Raw genomic sequence first — 24,060 nt, forward strand, 5'->3', positions numbered from 1 at the left:
GGACAGCGAGGACCTGCCATCTAAACCCCATTTCTGAACCTGACAAGAGCAGCCTCAGGTTCGACAGTTACTGCAATTTGACAAACCCACTTCCCTAGATTTTAAAACATTTTTTCTCTCCCCGTTGGCGTGTGAAAGGCCCCCCCCCCCACATGTGACCGTCACACACTCCATGGGAAATGATGAAATGCTCCGGGTGCAAACTGCTGTCGAATGCACAAGGTACATGTAAATGAAAAAACAAAGCCACCCTCCTCCGAAATCGCTGACAGAGAAGCTTGAGGTTATTGAGAAAAAAAAAAAAACTGTTTCAGGTAGCGGTGGGATTTTTAAGTGCACAATCTCCTTTAGAGCAGCAGAGACACAAACTGGTCTTTTAAACCTACCTCGTTTTTTCAGGCCGAGCCTAACAAACTCCACGGGAACGGGAAGGGAGGGACCCATGTTTACTATGCAGCCTCTTGCACAATTTGCCAGGCGGATTATGGTCTACACCCCTCCACCACATGCACACACCGTTCTCTGAAGCAGCCCAAGGCAGGATATTGCACTCGATGAACCTCAGGATTTGCCTCGCCAAATGGGACCAATCTTCTTAAAAGGGGATGATCTTTGCTAAATGCGATCGGTTTGCAGGCCTGGTGGCTCACACTCCCTGACAGCCAGCACATGGCGTTACCAAGGCCTGAGCCTGCACCGCTGCCCGGCCTGGCAGCTTTCCCCTATTGATTTGAGATTGTGCCGCCAGGCAGCAGGACTCTCCCCAAGCCAGCTGGTCTAAGAGATACCAAGAGCAGAGTGATGTTATCGGAGCCAGAGGACAGCTACGATTAAGAGCTAGCAGCCAATTCCATTAGCGTGATCCCAGCCCCAGGGCAGCGAGGGTCTGGCTTGTCCAGAGGTGAGGAGATGCTCAGCATCTCTTGGGAGTAAGGGGGAGGTATCAGGCCTGCAGCATTTCATGGAGGGGACTAGTCGTGCGTAAGCTGTAGAGGTCATATTATAAACAGCTGCAGGACAGCACCAATCATTGCACCAGCCCCTTCCAGCAGCCCAGCGCTGTAACATCCAGCCCGCAAGAAAACTCATCACAGAACCAGGTCAGGGCCAACCCTGGCATCAGCTGCTTTTCCCCAGGAAGTCACCTGCTCCTCCCGCTTTATCTTCTTTTCGGCTTGCTCCTGCAGGAAGCTGTCGGCTTATCCGTGTCGGGGACATTTGTTTCACCCAAAGCACCAAGAGCTGCAGCTGCCTCTCCCACAGCGTGGCAGCTCGGGGCGCAGGGTGAACGCTGACAACGCGGTGCAGTTGCAGAACTCCGCCCGCTGCCAGCGAAAAGGCCCCTGGGCTGATGGCTTGTATGAGGCCAGATGGCGGCTGCTGTGCCCTGGTGAGTGGGAGCGCAGAGCGGGGAAGGGAGGTTTTCCTGAAGCCCGGAGAGCAGAGAGCGCCCAGCGCGGTTCCTGGCCGAACCAAGCGTGCCAGCACGTGAAAGGTGCTGGGGCCCATATAGCAAATTCTTGCACGGCCTGTTCATCTAAGCACTGCAATCAACCCTTTGCTCGGTTTCACACGCACGGATGGTGAGATTTAACTCCTGTGACAACCACCCAAATCAAGGGGATTCAGGCTCCCTACCCGCCTCTGAAAACCCTAACGGCACAGAGACTCTTCTCGGAGACACGAGGAAATCTCACTGCCACTGGAAGGCCAACTTCAGCTATCGCCCTGATTTGAGGGGTCAGGAAGAGCACACGTGGCCAGGTGCAGAATTGGGGCAGGGTTTCCCAGCCTCTGAGACTCCCAGCAGAAGCCCCTCTTGAGGACAGGGTAATGGAGCAGGTGGCCTCTGACTCCTATGGCCGCTGGCGCGTCCACTCACATGACACCGAGCGCTCATAGCCTGACGCTACGTGACAGCGCTGCGGTGTGCACAGGATCGGGGCCTTCGGAGTGTTCTTCGCCCACCACTCCGAGCACCCGGCAAAGGCAGCACCGACCAGCAAATCCAGCGCTGAACAGGAGTCTGGGGTTTCGTGCCAGCTCTGCTGTTGACCTGCGAGGTGAGTCGTCTCCTCTCTCTGCGCCTTGTTTCCTCCTCCCATCCTTCCTCTCGTGTGTAAGTCTAAGCCCGTTGGGGCAGACCCCGCCTCTCACTAGGTGCTGGGTGCTGTACATACACAGCAGGGCAGTGATCTCAGTTGTGTCAGCCATAAGATGAAGGCCCACGCGCTTTTTATAGATGGGGAAACTGAGGCACAGAACAGGGCCATTCACTGCCACACAACCAGTCAGGTACAGAACCCAGGTCCTTTGCGTCTGCCCGAGGGGGTAGAACAGAACCCTCCCTCTCCCCTGTTATTTACCACGGGCCCAGAGAGCAGCAGCGGAGTCGTGGTTTTAACCAACCTTCTTATTTCTTTATTTGAAAGGCACAGCTAGTAACATCCTCAATACAGCATTTTCAGTTCCTCTTCGTATAGGTTGAGTGATTAAACACAAAAAGCCAAACAAGATTTCTCTCTAAAGGACTATATACAAACACGAGATTCTTTTTTTTTTTAATTCCATTTTGTTTTTTGTGGTTTTTTTTTTAAAAGAAAGACACGCTAGCGCACTGAAATAGAAACAGAGAAAGCTGCAGTATCCTTTTCCAAACGGTGAGGGACAGGGAAGCGGAGGGAGGTTCTAAGCTGGTCTGATTTCTCCCCTCCCCCCGCTCCTCCCACCATCTTAGACAGCCAGGTTCAATGCTGAGGAGGGCCAGCGGGCGGGGGGGGGGCTCCAGCTAGAAGTGGAGAAGCAGCAGGAAAAGAGACACCTGGCGCCTGAGGGCACTGGACTAGTATTGTGCTCCCAGGACTGGTTTAACAGGGATACATGCAGGACAGCAAGGTGCAGAACTGGCACTAGTGCAGGTGGGGGTGCCGAGACGGAACAGAGCCCGAACCAGTGAGACGCACTCGGAAGCTACAGAGGTCGGGGCGTGGAGGGGCAGGGACGACGGGGATGGAGAACGGGTTTGTATCTTGGAATACGCACCGGGGCCGGGGAGAGGGGGAATGGTACCACTGGGCTCGCATGCAGTACCCGGAGTCCAGACACAGCTGGGCCCATCTGCACACCCCGGGGTCAGATCAACGGGTGACAGCAGCGCTCGGCCCGGACCGAGGGAGCTGGGGGCTGGCGGAGAGTGGAATTTAACAGCCCCGTGTTCGTAGCGGGGGCGTTCATTGCTGCCCCATTTCTATTCCGTTCTCAAAGGAGATGGATGCTTGGACCCCCCCGCCCCCCGCACACACATACATCGTGGGCATGGGGGGGGGGGGGAGTTGGTGCAACCACCCGGGTTGTGTGCCTGGCGGGCTGCCACCGTACAGACTACTGCAGTTCTGCGGAGCGTTGACCAGAGCGATACTGCATCTTTTACTGAACCCCTCTCCCCCCCCCCAACCCCTCACTTTAATCCGACTTCTCCCCGTCGTCATCTTGGTGGGTGTCCCCATCGTGACCGTTCTTGTCCTCCTTGGAGAGGTGAGCTTGGGAGCCCAGGGCGGACAGCGAGAGGAGCCCGGTGCCGGCGCTGACAGCCGGGAGGGAAGGGGGCTGGAGGCCCACAGGCAGTGGAGTCAGGGGGAGCGCCAGAGCCTGGAGCTGCGAGAGCTGGTGAGCTTGAAGCTGCTGCTGTAGAGAATGATGGACGGACAGACAGACAGACGAGAGAGGGTCATGTGTCATTTGGAAAGCGTGCGGCCCCCCACTCCCGCTAAGGGCCCCTCACCCCTGGGGAAGCCGCTGCCTCTGGGTAACCCGGCTACAACAGGGCTTCGTCATTGAACCTCAGGGCTGGAAGGGACCTCAGGAGGTATCCAGTCCAACCCCCTGCTCAAAGCAGGGCCAAAGTGCCATCTTGGCCAACAGCTGGGACTGAACCCGCGGCCTCCAGAACTAAAAGCAGAGGCTGCTCCAGCTGTGTAGGGCCCTGTAACTGACTCACACCCCTCTGCCTCCTGCTTCGACCCTGTGCGGGAGCCAGGCTCCAGCCCTGTTCCTGCGCTGCGTGGATGGAGCCAAGCCAGATGCTCCCATCCCCGGTGCTCGAACCCAGCTCCGCTGCTGATGGCTGAGGCAGCTTAGAACATGGCCTGGCCCAACACAGCCCAGGTTGGTCTTTTCTCAGCCCCTGTTATTACATGCGCTGGCCGGGCCATGCCCGCCTGATGCCACGCCTACACCCCAGCCTGGCCAGGGCAGAGCTGCAACCGGCAGGCTTCAGCAGCGGTGAAATGCGCTGCAGAGGGCACACGTGTGCGTGGGGTGTGTGTGTGATTGGGTGAGCGGGGCTGGGGGGGCATGGGAGGCGTGCTGCTGGCAACACGGGTGTGCAAAGACCCTGCGTTGGTTCGGGCCGGGAGGGGGGCAAAGGCCAAGGAGACGGAGCTCAGATCCCCACCAGTCCCCCTGTAGAAGAGCTAAAACCTTCTCCACTCTGGCCACACCCTGCGGCATGCCAGGGCCTGTCGGCTTTAAAGAATTCAGGCGGCGTCACTTGGTTCCTGCGCCACGTTTAGCCAAAGGGATCTGAGCCTGGCGTTCACGCTCCCCCCTGCCCCTTCCCCACGCTGCTCCCCTCCTCCCCACAGCCGCTCCTAACCGCGCATCACGTACACGGATGATGGAATTCAGCTCTGGGGCGGTCACTTGCTTGGCTCGTTCAATGGCTCCCAGGACCTGCTGTTGGTGCTGGGGAGGGAGAAGAGGGGAAAAACAAGACACCCTTTGAGTCATTTAAAATCACTGGGGGTTACTCAGCATGGCTGGGTCCAGCCCAGGCCAGTGAGCCCTAGGTTCCCCCAGCAGGTTGCACTGCCAAGCAGGTTAAACTCATCCCGACCTGGGTTAATTCCTGTCCTCGGAGAGGCTCAGGTGAGGAGGGAGATTGTAGAAGGGCCTGATCCTGCAATGCTCCCTGTGTATGAATGGCAGGAGAGACGCTCCCCCGAGCGTGCGCTGCAGGATGCGTCCCCACATACCGACACCGCTGGGGGTAGCAAGCCGAGAGATTCTGCTTGCAGGAGCTGAGCTTCTTTCCTACCGGACACCCCTGCTCCTCTCTGGGTTTACTTGTAGCTGCACATGTGAACGCCCCTTGAGGGGGCCACCTAGGGATCCGGGGCAAAAATCAGTACTTGGTCCTGCTAGTGAAGGCAGGGGGCTGGACTCACTGACCTTTCAGGGTCCCTTCCAGTCCTAGGAGATAGGTACATCTCCAACTATTACCTACCGAACACACAGCACTGGCAGGGCACGATTCCCCTCTTCTGCCCCACCTGGATGACCCAGACCCTGACTCCGTTCAGTCCTCTGCCTGGCTGCCAGCGAGCAGCCCTCCGCCGTGTGACACCCCTCCCTGCTCACAGCACCAGACGAACTGCCCAGGGGAGGTACACAGCAGGAGAGTGGGCAAACCAGAGACGGGGCGGGCACTAACTGGCACCTCAACGGCTGGAGAGCAGAGAGCAGGCCCTAGACGTAACAGTCCCTCCAGATCAAGGGGGAGAGACTGGCAAAGCCGGGAGCAGTAGAGGGGCAAAGGGAGCCCACTGCCCATGCCGCATGGATGGCAGGCGGCTGTCGGGTTATCACAACATTCCCGCGAGGCCTCAGGGAGAGAAGTTGCTGATCAGTGGGCCGCCTTCCCCTCCCCTCCCCTGAAACAGCTCCCCTCCCCATCCCCAATCACTTCAGCTGCATTTCCAAGGAACGCATGCACCATTCTGCAAGACTTTCCACCCCTACCCCCGCCAGCCCATCTCAACACAAACAGATCCAGCAGCCACAGACCAAACCCGGGTCTGTTGTCCAGCCCCCTACAGACCCCAGAGAAAGAGGGGCCGGTTGAACAGCATAAACACAACACAAAGAGTCAAAAACCAGAGGATCACCCACATGCTACGGAAAGGGAATCCAAGGGCAAAATGCTGCCACAGCACACGGGGCCCAGGCTTTACTGGGTCAGGAAGCTGCAAATGTCCTGCTTCTTGGTGAGAGAGTTCCAGGTTCTCCGCTCCAGTACCGATGCCGTCCCTGGCGGGAACGGAGGAGCGGAAGGAACGGGAAGCTTCCCCAAGCCTGAACGCTTTAGCATTGGCTTCCCCTACAGAGCTACACAGCCAGCCGTTCTTATGGCTATTATTCACACTATGGGAGCACCTACGCATCCCAGCTCAAACCAGGGCCCTAGGGAGATAGGTGTGAGAGAATCTCTGTCCCTAGAAGCTCACGAGCTGAACAGGCAGGTGTTATCCCCTCTTCACCGCTGGGGAACCGAGGCACCCAGAGGGAAGGCCCAAGAAGTCTGTAGCAGAGACAGGAACGGAGCCATGAGCTCCTGGATCCCAGTCCAGGGCCTTCACCGCAGGGCATTCCTCTCCATAACACAGCCACGAGCCCACACTTTCCCAACCGAGTTCTGCCTAGGCCAACGAACGGACTCCTGGGTTATGTTTCACAGCCAATGCAGAGCACCCACTCAAAGGCCCATGTATTGTTTCAGGCCTGTTACTGCCTTGGGGGAACATCTTCTGACTAGCATAGTTAGGGGCATGGGGCTCTCCACTCCCTCACCTTCCCACCACACATGGTGCCAGAGGTTGCCTCGGACTACTCATAAAAATGGCCATATTGAGTCAGATCAATGGTCCATCAAGCCCAGTAGCATCTCTTCCGACAGTGGCCGGTGCCAGGTGCCTCAGAGGGAACTAACAGGATAGAGCAATTATCGAGTGACCCATCCCATCATCCAGTCCCAGCTTCTGGCAGTTGGGAGGTTTAGGGACACCCAAATCATGGAGTTGTGTCCATGACCATCTCGGCGTTGATGGACCCATCCTCCATGAACTCATCTAGCTCCTTTTTGAACCCGGTTATTCTTTTGACCTTCACAACATCCCCTGGCAATGAGTTCCACAGGTTGACTCTGCGTTGTGTGAAGCAGTACTTCCTTATGTTTGTTTTAAACCTGCTGCCTAGTCATTTCATTGGGTGACCCCTGGTTCTAGTGTTATGTGAAGGGGTAAACAACACTTCCCCATTCACGATTTTATAGACCTCTATTTTATCCCTTCTTAGTTGTCTCCACCGCCCCGACCTCAAACACCCCTACCAGCACGTGGCTTGGTAGGGTAGATCGATTTAAACCAAAACAATTTAAAAATCATCAATTTTAATCATGATTTAGATCAGCAAGCAGCACCCTTGATTATAATAATCCATTTTAATCTTGTTTTGCATCTGTACTTTCAAGTTATTTTCCTAAAGAAAGTGGATTCTTATTGGCTGGTGGTAAGTTGATTTGCAACTAAATATAGCCTAAATTAGGTGCTTCTTTTTGCCACCCAGGAGGATATACTGTATCTATTCACATTTATTTAAGCAATTCTATTATGTTAGAAGATGGTGAATGACTCATTTCTTATTTACTAGATGATTAATTTTTTAACTGTGGTGTGTCAAGCTCTTCCACTTGGGTGGAAATACAAAATTTAAAATGTACAAAAACATTTTAAAAATTATTAGTTAAATAAAAATACATTAAATGGGCAGGATATGTGAGAAAAAAGTAAGTTTAATCAAACCATGTTTTGCATTTAAAACTAATGGATTTATTAAACAAATGAAGTATTACCTGTAGTTAGTGAACTGAACTGATTGTTTCTGGTCACCATGTCATTCAAGATATTAGAACTAGCAGATCTCATCCTTTCAGGCCTCATATTTATACACAGATTGGAAAATGATGAAGGGGGAATATACTAGAGGTCTATAACATTATGAATGGTGTGGAGAAAGGATAAATAACACTTTACTTTCACACAACAAGAGCCAGGGGCAACCAATGAAATTAATTAGGCAGCAGACTTAAAATTAAGATAAGGAAGTATTTCTTCACACAACACAGTCAACCTATGGAACTCATTGCCAGGGGATGCTGTGAAGGCCAAAAGAATAACTGGGCTCAAAAAGGAACTAGATAAGTTCCTGGAGGACAGATCTATCAATGGCTATTAGCCAAGATGGTCGGGGATGTAACACCATGTTCTGGGTGTCCTTAAACCTCTGATTGCCAGACGACGGGGGATGGATCACTTGGTAATTTCCCTGTTCTGTTCTTCCCTCTAAAACATCTGGCACTGGCCACTGTCAGAAGACAGGACCCTGGGCTTATGGACCTTTGGTCTGACAGCCTGGGACCATTCTTCTGTTCTCAACAAACATTCCTGCTTTTTCCAATTCCCAATTGCAATTCTCAATTTTGAACCAGCTAGTCACCGAACTGAATAAGTTGAATAAACTAAAACGAAGCCAATGCTCCCCCCGAGCCTGCAGAAGATGCTACAGCAGTGAAAAGCTGAGTTAGCACTTCAACAAACCCTGGTTAAAGGTACTTCGCTGGTGCCTGTTACCAGTTCAGTGGTTTGACTTTAAGACTTCAGGTGCAAATATGTACTGCTTAATACGATTTAAATTATTTTAACAAGACTAGAGTAAATGTAGGCCTTAAATTTGACATTGTGACAAAAGTGTTAATTTATTTAAATTAATTTAAATTAAATTTTGAATAAATTGTATTGAAATCAAAAAAATTGTTGTTTTTTTTTATTAAAGAAATGATGGATTTTTATCCATCCTGGATCCCCAGTACAGCTGGACTCTGCCACCTGGAGGCCCCATGCACCCCCCCTAAATCCCATTTCCAATGCAAGAAAGCACCATGGAAGAGGGGTCAGAATTTGCTCCAACTGGACACAGGTCCCTGTGCAGCACCAGGGCGAGTTTAACCTTTACTTGGACCATGCAGCAGACTCCAGGCTTAGAGGCCTCAGAGCCCCCATGAAAAGCAGCAAGGAAGAAATACTGGTTAGTTTAAGCACCTCAATATTTTCTCCAGAGATCAAACGCTCTCTGCCCTAGAACGTGACCCGGGCACAAATTCTGAGTGACAGGCGGCTTAGAGAGCCATTGGGAGGGCCGGCCCCACTGCTAACAGGAACAGCAGCCGCTCTATTCAGAAAAGGTACTATTGTAATTGGTCCATGGAGGAGGCAAGAGGAAGAAAAACAACTCCAAATATCATCTCCAGCCAGTAGATTCTTCTCAAGCTTGGCCCAGCGCCAGCGGGAGAGCCCTGCCATCAGACAGAGAACGTGGAGCTGGGCCTAAGTTACTAGAGAGCTCTGATCTGAAAGTTCCTTAAATTCTCCCCCAGAGGAGAACAAAGTAACCCCCCCTCGGACCACCCCAGTGGCTAATTCCGACCACAATTCCCTTCGTCGGTGCATCCGAGGAAGTGGGTATTCACCCACGAAAGCTTATGCTGTTAGTCTATAAGGTGCCACAGGACTCTTTGCCGCTGTTACAGATCCAGACTAACACGGCTGCCCCTCTGAGATTTGACACAATTCCATTGCGTGTCGCATCATTTTATGAGACTTGTATTGCAAAGGAAAACACTCCAAGACTGCTAAGTCAGAATCAAATTGAGGTGCCAGATTCTCTCCCAATGCCCTCCTCCCTCTCCAATTAATGTCTCTCTCTCTCTTTTTTTTTTTTTAAAGATAGCAAGTATATTAATTAATGAAGCAAAGGAGCTAAAATATTAAGGAACAGCCACATGGAGGGTTTTTTTTAAATAGACACTCCATCCTCCTAATTAGCTGCCAGCGTGCCTCAACCGTAGTTCACAGAAACAGCAATCATGGGAAATGCACTGAGAGAGAACAGAGACCATCTTTGTCTGTGGCTGCTTCACAAAGGACAGGTATTTTAGCCTTAACATGTAGGAAGGCGGAGAACACTCAAGTGCTATTTTAAATGTTTCAGGCCAGAGTTTCAGAAGGGTCAGCTCTAGGGCTGTCAATGAATCGCAGTTCATTCACGCAATTAACTTTAAAAAAATAATCGCAATTAATCGCTGTTTTAACCGCACTGTTAAACAATAGAATACCAATTGAAATTTATTAAATATTCTGGATGTTTTTCTACATTTTCATATATTGTATTTTGTGTTGTAATTGAAATCAAAGTGTATATTATTTTTTATTACAAATATTTACACTGTAAAAATGATAAAAAGAAATACTATTTTTCAATTCACCTCATACAAGCACTGTAGTGCAATCTGTCCTGAAAGCGCAACTTACAAATGTAGATATTTTTTGTTACATAAGTGCATTCAAAAACAAAACACTGTAAAACTTCAGAGCCTACAAGTCCACTCAGTCCCACCTCTTGTTCAGCCAATCGCTCAGACAAACAAGTTTGTTTACATTTACAGGAGATGCTGCTGCCCTCTTCTTATTTACAATGTCACCAGAAAGTGAGAACAGGCTTTCGCACGGCACTTTTGTTGCTGGTTTTGCAAGGTATTTACGTGCCAGATATGCTAAACATTCATATGCCCCTTCATGCTTTGGCCACCATTCCAGAAGACTTGCTTCCATGCTGACGACACTTGTTAAAAAAATAACGTGTTAATTATATTTGTGACTAAACTCCTTGGGGGAGAACTGTATGTCCCCTGCTCTGTTTTACCCGCATTCTGCCATATATTTCATGTTATAGCAGTCTCAGATGATGACCCAGCACAAGTTCATTTTAAGAACACTTCCACTGCAGATTTGACAAAACGCAAAGAAGGTACCAATGTGAGATTTCTAAAGAGAGATACAGCACTCGACCCAAAGTTTAAGAATCTGAAGTACCTTCCAAAAATCTGAGAGGGACGAGCTGTGGCGCATGCTTTCAGAAGTCTTAAAAGAGCAACACTCCAATGTGGAAACTACAGAATCCGAACCACCAAAAAAGAAAATCAGCCTTCTGCTGGTGGCATCTGAATCAGATAATGAAAATAAACATGCGTCGGTCCGCACTGCTTTGGATTGTTATCAAGCAGAACCTGTCATCGACATGGACGCATGTCCCCTGGCATGGTAGTTGAAGCATGAAGGGACATATGAATCTTTAGCGCATCTGGCATGTAAATATCTTGTGACGCCAGTTACAACAGTGCCATGCAAACGCCTATTCTCACTTTCAGGTGACATTGTAAACAAGCAGGCAGCATTATCTCCTGCAATGTAAACAAACTTGTTTGTCCGAGTGATTGGCTGAACAAGAAGTAGGACTGAGTGGACTTGCAGGCTCTAAAATGTTACATTGTTTTATTTTTGAATGCAGTTTTTTTGTACATAGTTATACATTTGTAAGTTCAATTTTCATGATAAAGAGATTGCACTACAGTATCTGTATCAGAGGAATTGAAAAATATTTATTTTGGTTTTTTTACAGTGCAAATACTTAAAATCAAAAATAAATATCCAGTGAGCACTGTACACTTTGTATTCTGTATTGTAGACTTTGTATTCTGTATTGTAATTGAAATCAATACATTTGAAAATGTAGAAAACATCCAAAAATATTTAAATAAATGGTATTCTATTATTGTTTAATTGCGCGATTACTCTTTTTTAACCACTTGACAGCCCTAGTCAGCTCCCATAGAGGCATTAAAGCAAGTGTCACATCTCCCAGATTTGGTGCAGAGCTCTTTGGAAACAACCTGGGCCGGATCAGGAGGGATGAGTGCTTGAAAATACCTGACCCCACCTGCCCGATTCTGTGGGTGGCCCTAAACTGCCCACTGAACTCAAGAAGGATCTGAAGGCACTTGGCAACTGGCAGGATCGGGCTCTTTTAAGCGGTGGTTTTAAAGCCCCCCCACCGCTCACGATTCAGTGTAAAAAGGGATGGGGAGTGGAGAAAAGGTTACCTCTTGAGACAGGTAGGGCAAGACTTGAGCGCAAATCCCATTTAACCGCTTGACAATTTCAGCCTGAAATTAAAAAAAAAAAAAAAAAGTCAGATGAGACTGGCACATTCCCTGCAGATTATCTGCCCTGATCAATATCCATCCACCTGAGCATCTCCCCCCCGCATACCTCCCTGACTCCTAGCAGAAGCCACCCAGACTCATTTAGAAGAAAAGAAAAAAAAATCCGCTCCAGACCCTTGCAAAAATAAATCCTGCTGATCACACCGAGTGAGTTTTCAATATTCTCCCTTCCCTCTCAGGGACTCAAATATGCATTTAATAAAGAAAGCAGGGGCCTATAGGAAGGAAATTTATTAGAAACCAGGCTGGGAAGTCCTGAATTATGTACGACGCTCAGATCTAGACAGACATTTGTTTCACTGCTGCTCTCGCTTCCAAGAGGGAGAGGCCGTGATGAAATTAGTTGTAGATCTCCTTGGAATCATCTCACAACCTCCCCCCGCCCACCACCTTTATTTTATTTTTTTTTAATTCTATAAATCTTGAGAGTTTGCACCAGGAACGGTAGCAAGTGGGAGACTTGGTTAATAACAACCAATAGGCCCAGGGAGAGACAAAGGCCGATTCTTAATAAGAAGGGCAAAAGAAAAATAAAACTATAGCAGAGATCAGATAAAATAAGTGTCAGCTGGTTCCCATGGGGTTTACTGAAGAGCCTCTAAATGTTTTTTTAACGCTCTTCTCCTGGGAAATGAGCGAAGCTGTTCATAAAAAAAAAAAATTAAAAAATAAAGGCCGGATTCCAACTGAAAGGAGAGGAATACGGGGCCAGGTTGATGATGCAGACAGGCACCTACTGGGCTTTACAGAAGCCATGAAGCAGGCTGGGGACCGAACGTGGAAGCCTAGAGAGGATTCGGAGAAGAGCCGGGAGGGAGATTAAAGGATTGGGAAACATGCCTGGTAGCGACAGACTCGAGGAACTTATCAAAGAGAAGGTTAAGGGGTGACCTGATCACAGCCGAAGCACTTGCACGGGAAAGAGACGTTTGATAAAGATCGAGGGCTATTCACACTCGCAGACAGAGGTCTGACAAGGGCCAATGGCTGGAAGTTGAAGCTAGACAAATTCAGACTAGAACCAAGGTGCAGACAGAACCCAGTTTTCAGTTTTATTTAAATAGCAGTGGAATGTGGGAATCCATGTGTAAAAATAGAGACCTATATTGTCCAACAGGATTGGTGATTTTTTGAGTGTCCAACGTGACACAACAGAAGGAGCTGGGTATTTCCTTAGGGGGTGGGGGCTCATTGCTTTTTGAAAATCAGGCCTCCAGAAAGCACTGAAAACAGCTGCAGTATTCAAACTGTGCCTCATGTCCCCCACTTGGGCCTGCCAAATTCTGCGGCACCTTCCATCCAGAGCAGGGGCTTCCCTTTAACTAGAAACATGTAGTCTGGATTGGTGCTGGGGCACAGGTCATCAGCAGGGGTCTGAAGTTACCCAGAGGCCCACAGAAGAGACCTAATTTTACCATCCCCCACCCCAAAGAGAGATTTAAGAGGTGCATAAAATCCGCAACCTCCTCGATTCTTCCCATCAAAGAGACTCCCTGTCCGCCAGCACCTCGCCCGTCCCTGCGGCTGCCGTACGACAGCGGACCACAAGAATTTTCTACGGCCCGGGAACAGTTAAACAAAAAACCATACAGCACAAGCCCTCGTGAATCACAGGCTAATTGTTTTCAAAGAATCTTTACAAGATTCTTCCTGCTTCCCCAGCCTTTTCAGTGGAACATGTGACAGGGAGGAAGCAGCAGCTGCTAAGGAGATCAGCAAGTCCAAACAAGATTTCAGGGGGGTTATGAACCAGGCACAGCTCTGTGTCGTACTGAGCATTCCAACAGCACTCCAGAGGGGAGGCCGCTCAGCCTGGCACCACGCCCTGCAGGGCCCCTACCTTTGATCTTTGCCTGTCTATGGGCGGCTGTGCCTCCCCAATCCCATGGAGATGCCCACCTCATTCTGGTCCCCCACCTCCTGCACTGGAGCCTAACACCTGCGAGGAGATGCAGCGTGCTGAGTGTCCCTCCCGCCTCCTCTCTCCAACTAGACTCTAACCTGCAATCCATGGGCATCTACTAGGGCCGCCAAGAGCGGGTTCGGGCCCCAGTGAAAATTTTTTTTCAGGCCCCCCAGCAAGGGCGGACTGGCTAAACAGGGCTGATGAGGCCAGTGAAGCAGGGGCCCGGACCCCCTTCCGGACCACCGGGCCCCAGTAATTTGTACCGGCTTCCCCCACTCTCATCGACCCTGTCTGCCATGAACAGCAAGCAACAAGGCAGGCGTGCATCCGTGCAGGGGAGCAGAAGGAAATGAATCCACCACGAAATCAGCTCAAATCTTACAGACTAGAGAAGCTTCATGGCTTTTTGATGACTCCCACAATGAAATTAAGCCAGCAGGGGTGGGGTGGGGCAGGTCAGAGAGGTTTGGCGAAGAAACTAACTAACTTCTTAGAAAGTCCAACCTCCTCCCACCCCATCCTAGCAGCTGCGGAAAGCGCCCAGAGAGAGAAGCTTGTCTCACCTGTTTGTGCATTTCGATATTGAGCCCGTAGGACATCTCGTAATACTGCAGGGGGAGAGGAAAGAGAAACAGCAACAACTCAGATTCCACACGCAACCAGCGTCACAAACTATCAAAGCTTTTATATGGAGCAGAGCAGCACTTTGTCAAGTCACTGAACAGTAGTGTCAGAGGAAGGTGCAAGAAACCCTGCAGGAAGCAGTTCCAGGAGAACTGGTCAGGAGGGGATGTTATTTCCCCATTAGAGGCTGGCTTATGCCCCGGAGCATGAGGGTTTCACATCCCTTTCTGAACTCCTGGTTCCACTGGAAAAAGCTTCCATCTATTTCAATGAGGCCAGCGCTGCCTCTCTGGGGTGTCCTCGTGTTCACTGAGTAGCGCCGTTCGGATCCCCTCATCGCTTCGTTCCGATTAACGTCAATGTTCACGGGTGAGGATTTTCTTCTCTCCGTTTTTAAAGCCGACCAGGGAATGGGGGGCCCTCCCTAATTGCAATTCGAAGTGTCACGGCCGCAGCAGCCAACAAATTCAGAAATAAAACCCTTCTGTTAGCTCCCCGCTAACAGGCTGCTGGCTACAATGGACCGAGGGCAAACAGCTGACTACAGGGGCCACGTGGGATTAGATGTAATGATTTACTTAGGTGGTCAGCTTTTTGGGGGGCAGGGACTGGTTTTTTGTTCACCTGGCACAAGGGGGGTTTTGGTCCCAGATTGGGGCTCCCAAGCACAACCCATAAATGGCAGGAATTCTCTCCCTCCCAGCCCCACCAATTGGCAGAAGGTGAGAATTGCTGGTACTCACCGGCTCCTGAAAAGAATCTCATCCTTCCACATTGTCCCAAGCCCCCCTCCTCCACCACCTCTGGGGCTGGCATACGAAACCAAAACTTCCCCATCCCTGTCCAAAAAACCAGCTCTCGACACCCTCACCTCTCCGCACCAGAAATAACAATTTAAAAGAAGACACTAGCTCCCCTATATATAACCCCCCCAAAAATGCTTCCTTCTATTTCTTGTCATTACTGCTCATCTGTACAGCTATGGCTCACGTCAAAGAGCTAAATTTCAATCAATGGATATTTTTCTATCAGCCACCTCCCCTATTCCGGTAACAACCAAGGCGTTGGATTGAGGCAGGGGGGGATGTACACGGGGTGGGGTGGGACTTTTAAATCCGTAACTCCTCCCAGAAGAAATTCTGCATTCAGTCCTGCCTCTCGTCTCTCCATTCCAGGGCAGGTGCAGCAGCTGTCTGCCTGGCTCTGCTTCAGCTTTATGGACAGCACTGAGAGCCTCCCATTAACTCCTTGAGACAAGCATGTCGGCCCAAGCCTCGTCACCAGCTGCAGACTCTGCACTTCTGCCCTGCCCCACCCCACCTGTGGCCAGGAGTTAAAGGTGCATGTTTAATAATACACTAGGGCAAATCCCCATCCAAAGATGGCACTACTGAGGGCTGAGTTTTGACCACGTCTGGGAGAAGAACAGCAGAATAGTGTTTCCCATACGAATTAAAGTGGCAACGTTCCCTGCCTGAATCTCTGCTGTCCTTGCATCTTCACTCCAGCACCCACCGCTCCGACGAGGCAGCGTTTCACACCCACTCAGCGTTGGCCTGGATGACTGTACAAGGCAACGAAGGAACAAGCCGGGGGTCTAACTGACGCCCAGCAGCTGCGCTACAAGTCAGCGTTGTCTGGCGTTTGCATGACAAAACCCTGTTCTACAGCAGTTCCAAGCGTTGCTATTTTCCAGTACACCGCGCTGAGGATAACACTGTCTCGCCCCTGCCTTCCAGCCAAGGAGCTCACAGCCCTTCACCACCACTAGCAAGTCAAAGCCGTTACTTCCTATCAGCTTGGGTTGGGTAAGTGCCATCCCATTTTACTGACACACAGAGGTCCGTAGCAGAGCCAGGAATCAAACCCTTGGATCTCGATGCCCAGGTCTGAGCTGGAACTGCTCGGCTCTGCTTCCTCCCAGCAGCTTGTCAGCTGGGGTTTTTTCCCAGCCCGCCTGTGATTTCACTCCACTTCCATCTTCCTTAGCACATAACACCTCTGCTTCTCCACGGGCCGGCTGTCACCAAGTCCTTCTGCCTGTCGCTTACAGAACAAGGACATCCCTTTCCCAGGACTGGCAGCTCCCCGCCATGTCTGATGATGCCCCTGCCAACACTGCCCCAAGATCCCTCAGGTCTCCCCCAAAATACCTCTGGGTCAGTTTTTAATGACCCTCCTCGCTGTGGCATCCGAGTGCCTGGAGACCATGTTCGGCTCCCTGCTGGAAAACAGCACACGACACGTGCGTTTCCCTTACTCTGTTGTCTTGTCTATTTCGTTCGTAAGCTCTCTGGGACAGGCACTGTCTGTACAGCGCCCGGCACAACACGTCCTACTCTCCGCTGGCCCCACAATAATCCAACATGAGTATTTCCTTACAAATCCTGCCTTCTAACTTCTCCTCAATTTGGGGCCCGTCAAGTCTGTATTCCTAGTTTAGTGGTTCTCAACCATTCCTATAACACATCTGCCCTAAATCTCCCTTCCCACCTCGCCAGGGACCCCACCCTCACATGGCAACACCACAGAGGCAAGAAGGTTGTGACATCTGCTGGTCACCCACCGTGTTCCAGTTACTGTGACCGGGGCAAGGGGGGGGGAGTCGTGTACTGGGTAGATCTGAGGGCTAGCGTTCTGTTTAACCGCGTCCTCCCACACCCCACAGGGCACGCCCCTCGCCTCTGCCCCACGCCCTCTGCTATTGGAGCAGAGCCTTACCATGACATAGTGACGTTGCATCTCTGATTTCTCGCTGGCCAGCTTGTCACATTCCAACTTCAAGCTGAAAGAGCGAAAACAGACAGAGGCTCAGAGCGCTTGGCTAGAGATCACAATGGCTTTTGGGGCGCGACGACTCTCAGCTCATGGACAGTTGTTTCCTGTAGGTTTGCACAGCACCTAACACCAGGAGGCCCCCAAACACGACAGCAATCGAGCAGCTATAAAGACGACTGTAAGCTCTTTGGGATACCGACTGTCTTTGTGTTGTGCCTTTGTAGGGCGCCGAGCACACGGGGGTCCTGAGCCATCACTGGGGCTACCACAATACAGATAATTAAAGAGATACTCGACCGGCGTTAGACGGCCCAGTGACGAGAAGGGCTTACACCGGGTTACCCATTAGTCAAGCCTTTATTTTTCAGCAGAAACAGAGAACACTGGAAGGAAGGCGAGTTCTCCAACTGGTCCTTGGGTCCACTCCCGCAGCCCTTACTTAGGTGAGCCAAGTCACAGGTGGCAGGAGGGATTGAAGCATGGACCGGTTTCCAGATCCTGTCAGGAATTATCACATGGGCTGTCGGGACAGTATTACACATACTCTCCTGAAAGCGTCTGGGTGCATTATGGGAAAGTAACAGTTACCTGCCTAGTTAATGCAGGCACTCCAAAAACAAAGCCAAACCTGCATCTTCTATTATTGAAGGTATTTAAATTGAATAAAGCAGGCGATTTCCACTGCTAGAATTTCAGCAAGCATGTGCCATGGTTTTATATTTCAAACAAGGAACAGCTTTACCTTCACCTTCCCAGAACCTGTTTCTTTTCCAGCAGATTAGATCTCGCCAATGTCTCCCACTGAAAGACCTACAGTCTAATGCAGCTGTATTTCTGGCACTTGCATACACCATATATGGCCCTGATAAAGGCAGAGGTGTTCTGGGAAATCAGCCATTTCTGAATAGCGACGTCTGACCACCACAGACTTCTGTTGTGATACTCTTGGCACGAACCCGCAGGCCTGTTGTCCAGCAGAAGCCCGACTGGGATGCAAGGCACGTGAGAAAGTCATGGCAGTGCTACATGAACAAGCTAACAGCCACGAAAAGTCACAGCCATAAGGGCGCAAAATGGACAGATCCTAACGGCGTAGTCGCTAATTAAAGAGGATACCATCAGGCTGATTTAGGCCCCACATTTTAGGTGTTATAATAAAAGCCAAATCTTAAGATCGCTAGAAACATTTCTTTGAAAAATTTGTAATTCTTAGATTTAAACATTCCCCTGCAGCGTTGGCAACTGAAACATTGCCACCATGCAATGTGCAGGGGTAGGCAACCTGCGGCACGCCAGCTGATTTTCAGTGGCCCAGGTCCTGGCCACCGGTTTGGGGGGCTCTGTATTTTAATTTAATTTTAAATGAAGCTTCATAAACATTTTTAAAACCTTATTTACTTTACCTACAACAATAGTTTAGTTCTATATTATAGACTTATCGAAAGAGGCCTTCTAAAAATGTTAAGATGTCTGACTGGCACGCGAAACCTTAAATCAGAGTGAATAAATGAAGACTTGGCACCCACTTCTGAGAGGCTGCCGACTCCTAGGCTAGTGCATGGGAACCAGAACGCAAAACTGACTAGCAACTCCCAACCAGAGTGCAACCGGCTAGTCCACCATCGTCGTCATAGCCGAGCAAAAGACAAACCAACAGCACTGCTGCTCAAGGGAAAAATGTAAAGCATTCAGCTTTAATTAGCTACAGGGTTATAACACTGCATGATTTCCCCGCCCCCCCACACACACAACTTCGGTGCCATTTTAGCCATGGTCCATCCTTGCTCTAATGCGCTCAATTACATTTCAAGACTGGCCATTGGGAAGGAAGTCCTCTTCCAAAGCACATTGCTAGGGTCTCTTTCTCCTTCCTCTGGGATCGCCTGTTAGGATCAGTTCTATTTCCCTGGCAACAGTAGTGGTATACAGGGGGGAAGGCTGCAAGAAACTGCTCTGGTTCTTCCAACCGTCTATCACCACATAGCTATCTAGCAAATCAGCTCTGAACAACCCTTCCCCTCCTGTGGAGCCCTTTTTAATTTTAAAGCTTCACACCAGAAGAGAACAAGTGACAGGCCCTTGGGACCCACCTGTGAAAGCATCATTTATCACCGCCATCTCTGGCTAGCTATCGAGAGCGTCACAGTGACAACACGCAGCATATTTGGAGAGCATCCGTTACGGCTTGCTGGGAGGAGGGGCGTCACCAAGACAACACGCACTTTGGCCTGGGCATTGAAAACCATCCCCGCTGGCTCCCAGCGGCCCTTCGGCATCGAGAGCCGGACAGGGCGCGGAGGAGAGGGAGAGCACCGAGCCACCCACCAAGCTGCGGCTAGCCGCAGGGCACTCCGGCTCACCTGTGATACTGAGCCTGCAAGAGCTGGAATTCGTCCTTAATCCGGTCGCAGGAATCGGAGGTTGTGAACTTCAGCTGCTGCGGCAGGTGAGATGAGCCCTTTAACGACACAGAACAGAGCGCCTGGCAATGTGGCAGGAGGGAAAGCAATGCCCCGACGAGCCCTTCCCCTCCAGCACAGCTGCCCCCGTGCCCCATGGATGAGGGTCAGCCCTGGGCAGTCACCCCCTGCTTCCAGGCCCCTAGCAATGACGGCAATAACAGCCCCCTTCCTTAGCACTTTTGCTCCAAGGAGCTGGAATTAAGAGAGACCCCTATTACTCCCCCATCTCTCAGATGGGGAACACAGGCCCAGAAAGGTGACATGACTTGCATTAGGTCACATAGCCCTGGCACTGACCTGCTGTCTACGGCACTTAGCAGAGGGCCAGATATATGACCGCCTCCCAATCTTTAACGTGTTCATCCTCACTGTGAGGGAGGGCAGGGCTCTTATCTCCATTTTACAGATGGGAAACTGAGGCACACACAGGCTAAGCGATTGGCCCAAGGAACGGAACCCAGGTCTTCCCCAGTCCCAGGCAAGCATCCTAACCACTGAGCCCCCCTTTCACCAAGCTGATCACTGCTCCCAGGGCCTTCGCCACAACGCCTCCTTTAATACCAGAAACCTGGGCGCCTCTTCAACCAGGAAACGCCCTACTCAAGAAATCCGACACCGAATTTTATAAGGAGAATTGACCAGGGCAGAGGTGGGTTTACAACATCCTCCTCCCACAACCCCGATCTTCCAGCCTAGTTTTTTTTTTTTTTTTTTAAGGCAACATAAGAACAGCTGTACTGGGTCAGACCAAAGGTCCATCCAGTCCAATATCCTGTCTACCGACAGTGGCCAATGCCAGGTGTCCCAGAGGGAGTGAACCTAACAGGTACTGATCAAGTGATCTCTCTCCTGCCATCCATCTCCACCCTCTGACAAACAGAGGCTAGGGACACCCTTCCTTACCCATCCTGGTTAATAGCCATTAATGGACTTAACCTCCATGAATTTATCCAGTTCTCTTTTAAATGCTGTTATAGTCCTAGCCTTCACAGCCTCCTCAGGCAAGGAGTTCCACAGGTTGACTGTGCACAGTGTGAAGACGGACTTCCTTTTATTGGTTTTAAACCTGCTGATTATTAATTTCATTTGGTGGCCTCTAGTCCTTATATTATGGGAACAAGTAAATAACTTTTCCTTATTCACTTTCTCCACACCCCTCATGATTTTATAGTCCTCTATCATATCCCTCCTTAGTCTCCTCTTTTCCAAGCTGAAAATCCTCGCCTCTTTAATCTCCCCTCATATAGAGCTCGTTCCAAACCCCTAATCATTTTAGTTGCGCTTCTCTGAACCTTTTCTAATGCCAGGATATCTTTTTTGAGATGAGGAGACCACATCTGTATGCAGTATTCAAGATGTGGGCGTACCATGGATTTATATAAGGGCAATAAGATATTCTCCGTCTTATTCTCTATCCCCTTTTTAATGATTCCTAACATCCTGTTTGCTTTTTTGACTGTTGCTGCACACTGCGTGGACGTCTTCAGAGAACAATCCACGATGACGCCAAGATCTTTTTCCTGATTAGATGTAGCTAAATTAGCCCCCCCGGTCATGTTGTGTGTATAGTTGGAGTTATTTTTTCCAACGCTCCTATCCTACATGGCTCTAACTAGATGTGGGTATTAAAAAGTGGAGGAAGAACAAACATTTATTATTTTCTGTCAAGATAATCATGGGCTCAAACCCCCACTGCAGAAAGGGGGGGAGGGGAAGAGAAATATTCCAGTGAGCACATCCCCCACCTCAAAAAAACCAGAAGGAGCAACGGAACCAGCTTTATGGAAAGGAAAGGAGCTTCTCAGGTAAATGTGCTGATTTACACATACACCTCCACACATCACACCCCCGAATACTCCCTGCACCCCTCCCACCATCCTGCCCCAACCAGCACCCCCACATTCCAACTGGCACCCCAAGCATGCAACCCCACAGCTGACCACAGCCAGTACCCCCAGCATTCAACCCCCCAACTTGTCCCACCCAGCACCCCCATATCCCTCCCAGCTTGCCCCACCACCCCACTGCACCCCAAAATATGCCAAAACACCCCCTCCCCACAGCAACACCCCCTTTCCCTGCTGCCCGGGGCTAGGCCCCTCAAGCACAAGGAGGTACAGTAGTGGCAGCTTCTCCCAGCTGCACTTCCTGGGCCAAGGGTACCACCAGCTACCCACTTCCTCCCAGGGCCTTGCTGACCCCCATGCCACCCCCACCCTTTCACTTCCTAAGCCCCCTCCCTACACCCCACCTCCCCCAGGGCCTCTCAGCCATGCGCCACCCGGCCCAGCCCCTAAGCACATACCCCCAGCACCCCCTTCACCTCCCGCTCCCATGCATACCCCCGCGCCCCCCCATGCACACACTCCGGTGCTCCAAGTCCCTCAGACAACCCCACGCATTCCCCGCCCCCGCACACTCGGGTGCGCCCCACGCATTCCCCGCCCCACGCACACTCGGGTGCGCCCCACGCATTCCCCGCCCCACGCACACTCGGGTGCGCCCAGGCCCACGCATTCGCCCGCCCCCACGCACACTTGGCGTGCAGCCCCACCTCATGCATTCCCCGCCCCCGCACACTCGGGCGCGTCCAGCCCCACCTCATGCATTCCCCGCCCCACGCACACTCAGGTGCGCCCAGCCCCCACCTCGCATTCCCCGCCCCCACGCACACTCAGGTGCACCCAGCCCCACCCCTCGCATTCCCGCCCCCACGCACAGTCGGATCCCCGCATTCCTCGCCCCCACGCATTCCCTGCCCCCTCCGGCGCGCCCAGCCCCAGTGCAGCCCGCGCCCCCCCTCACCGAGTGCCGGCTTTGCGGAAACATCATGTCAGGCTCGGGCTCGGCTCCGATGCAGGCGGCTCCGGCTGCTGCTGCTGCGGCGGCTGCCTGGGCCGGGACCCGCCTGCTCCGCCCGGGCACTGGGCGACCCGCCGCCGCCTCCTCCCGCCGCGACGCGCCTTTGTCCCCCCTCGGCGCAGCGCCCCAGCCTAGGCCGCGTCCCCCCGCCGCGCTGCCCCGGCCCGGGGCTGCAGTTTCACTTCGCTGCGGCGCTGGCGGCTCCTATTGTCTAATGGCGGCTGCGGGCTCCTGTCCTGCGGCTGATCAGCACCACCTGCTGCTGCTGCTGCTGCTGTTCCCGCTGCTGCCGCATCGCCCGCCCTGCCCGGAGCCCGGCTGTGTGTGTACGCGCCGCGCTGCGCCGCGCCGCTCCGGCAGCCTCCCCTGGAGCCGAGTCACTGCCGCAGCTCGCCGGGCTGCGCTGCCTCTGCCCGCCGCTCGCACGCCACAGACACCCCCTTGCGTCCGCCTCTGACGCTGCCTCCGCCGGCCCCTGCGCCCGGGGGAATCCGGCCCTGCCTCCGCCAGCCCTTTGGGGGGTCGTTCTAGCCTCGCCTGCGCCGGGGGGAATCCGCTCCCGCCCCTCTGCCCGGCCTGGGGAGCAGCTCCTGCACCCTGGGTCGCCCCCCGATTGGATAGGGACAGTCCCGATGTTTGGGGCTTTTTTTGTATATGGGCTCCTCTTACCCCCCACCCCCTGTCCCGGGTTTTCACGCTTGCTGTCTGGGCACCCTGTTGGGCTGTGTTCAGTGCAGCTCCCTGCTCTAATGCATATTCCCCCCCCCCTGTTTAATGCAGGCTGTAATTTACCCCAGGCCCCGGGCCCCACAGGGGCCCTGTGAGCCCTGGCCCGGCGGCGGTATGGGTCTTTGGCGGCATTTCGGCGACAGGGGGGCCCTTCAGTCGCTCCGGGTCTTCGGCGGCATTTTGGCGGTGGGGGGCCCTTCAGTCGCTCCAGGTCCTTGACAGCATTTCGGCGGTGGGGGGTCCTGTCGCTCTGGGTCTTCGGCGGCATTTTGGCGGTGGGGGGCCCTTCATTGCTGCCGAAGACGCAGAGCGACTGAAGGGCCCCCCCGCAGCCGAAATTCCGCCGAAGACCCGGACCGCCGCCGGCTGAGTAAAAGCGCCGCAGCTCCCCTGCTGTGCCCCAGGCCCCCTGAATCCTCTGGGTGGCCCTGAGCTGTAAGATCCTTGGGGCAGGGCCCCTCTTTCTGTTCCTTGCCTGGCTGCAGCTCAACACGATGGGGCTTGGGCCTCTGGGCCCTACTGAAATACAAATCAATCACCATCATCATCCTCTCCATCACTAGACTGTGTTTTCTTCACACGCCGGGTCTCTTCTCCTGTGCTGTGCTGAATGCAACTCCCCTTTAAAATGTCTCCTTCCCTGCTCTGCAATGGGGGAGCTGGAGAAGTCACCTGAGAGTCCCCAAAGCCACTGACCCTTTCCTGGCAGTTAATTGAATTGGGTTTCTTCAGCCTGAACACAGCCA

At 52.0% G+C, this 24,060-nt stretch overlaps 1 protein-coding gene across 2 annotated transcripts; it reads right to left on the minus strand.

The window, feature by feature from the left end:
• Window positions 1-2,478: 2,478 nt before the first annotated feature.
• TLE5 (TLE family member 5, transcriptional modulator) lies at window positions 2,479-23,018 on the minus strand. 2 transcript variants are annotated; one of them, XM_039515335.1, is made up of 7 exons: window positions 22,529-23,018; window positions 19,622-19,719; window positions 17,205-17,268; window positions 14,423-14,467; window positions 11,831-11,893; window positions 4,669-4,743; window positions 2,479-3,681 (listed from the first exon to the last, which is right to left on the minus strand). In XM_039515335.1, exons 1-7 carry the CDS (start codon window positions 22,553-22,555, stop codon window positions 3,463-3,465), a joined length of 591 nt encoding a protein of 196 aa, XP_039371269.1. In that variant the 5' UTR covers window positions 22,556-23,018; the 3' UTR covers window positions 2,479-3,462. The 2 variants fall into 2 exon arrangements, with proteins under 2 accessions (XP_039371269.1, XP_039371268.1); XM_039515334.1 differs by having other exon boundaries at window positions 2,479-3,684; window positions 22,529-23,005.
• Between the last annotated feature and the right edge of the window lie 1,042 nt (window positions 23,019-24,060).

The sequence above is a fragment of the Mauremys reevesii genome, linkage group 26 (genome assembly GCF_016161935.1).
Source record: "Mauremys reevesii isolate NIE-2019 linkage group 26, ASM1616193v1, whole genome shotgun sequence".
Taxonomy (NCBI): domain Eukaryota; kingdom Metazoa; phylum Chordata; order Testudines; family Geoemydidae; genus Mauremys; species Mauremys reevesii.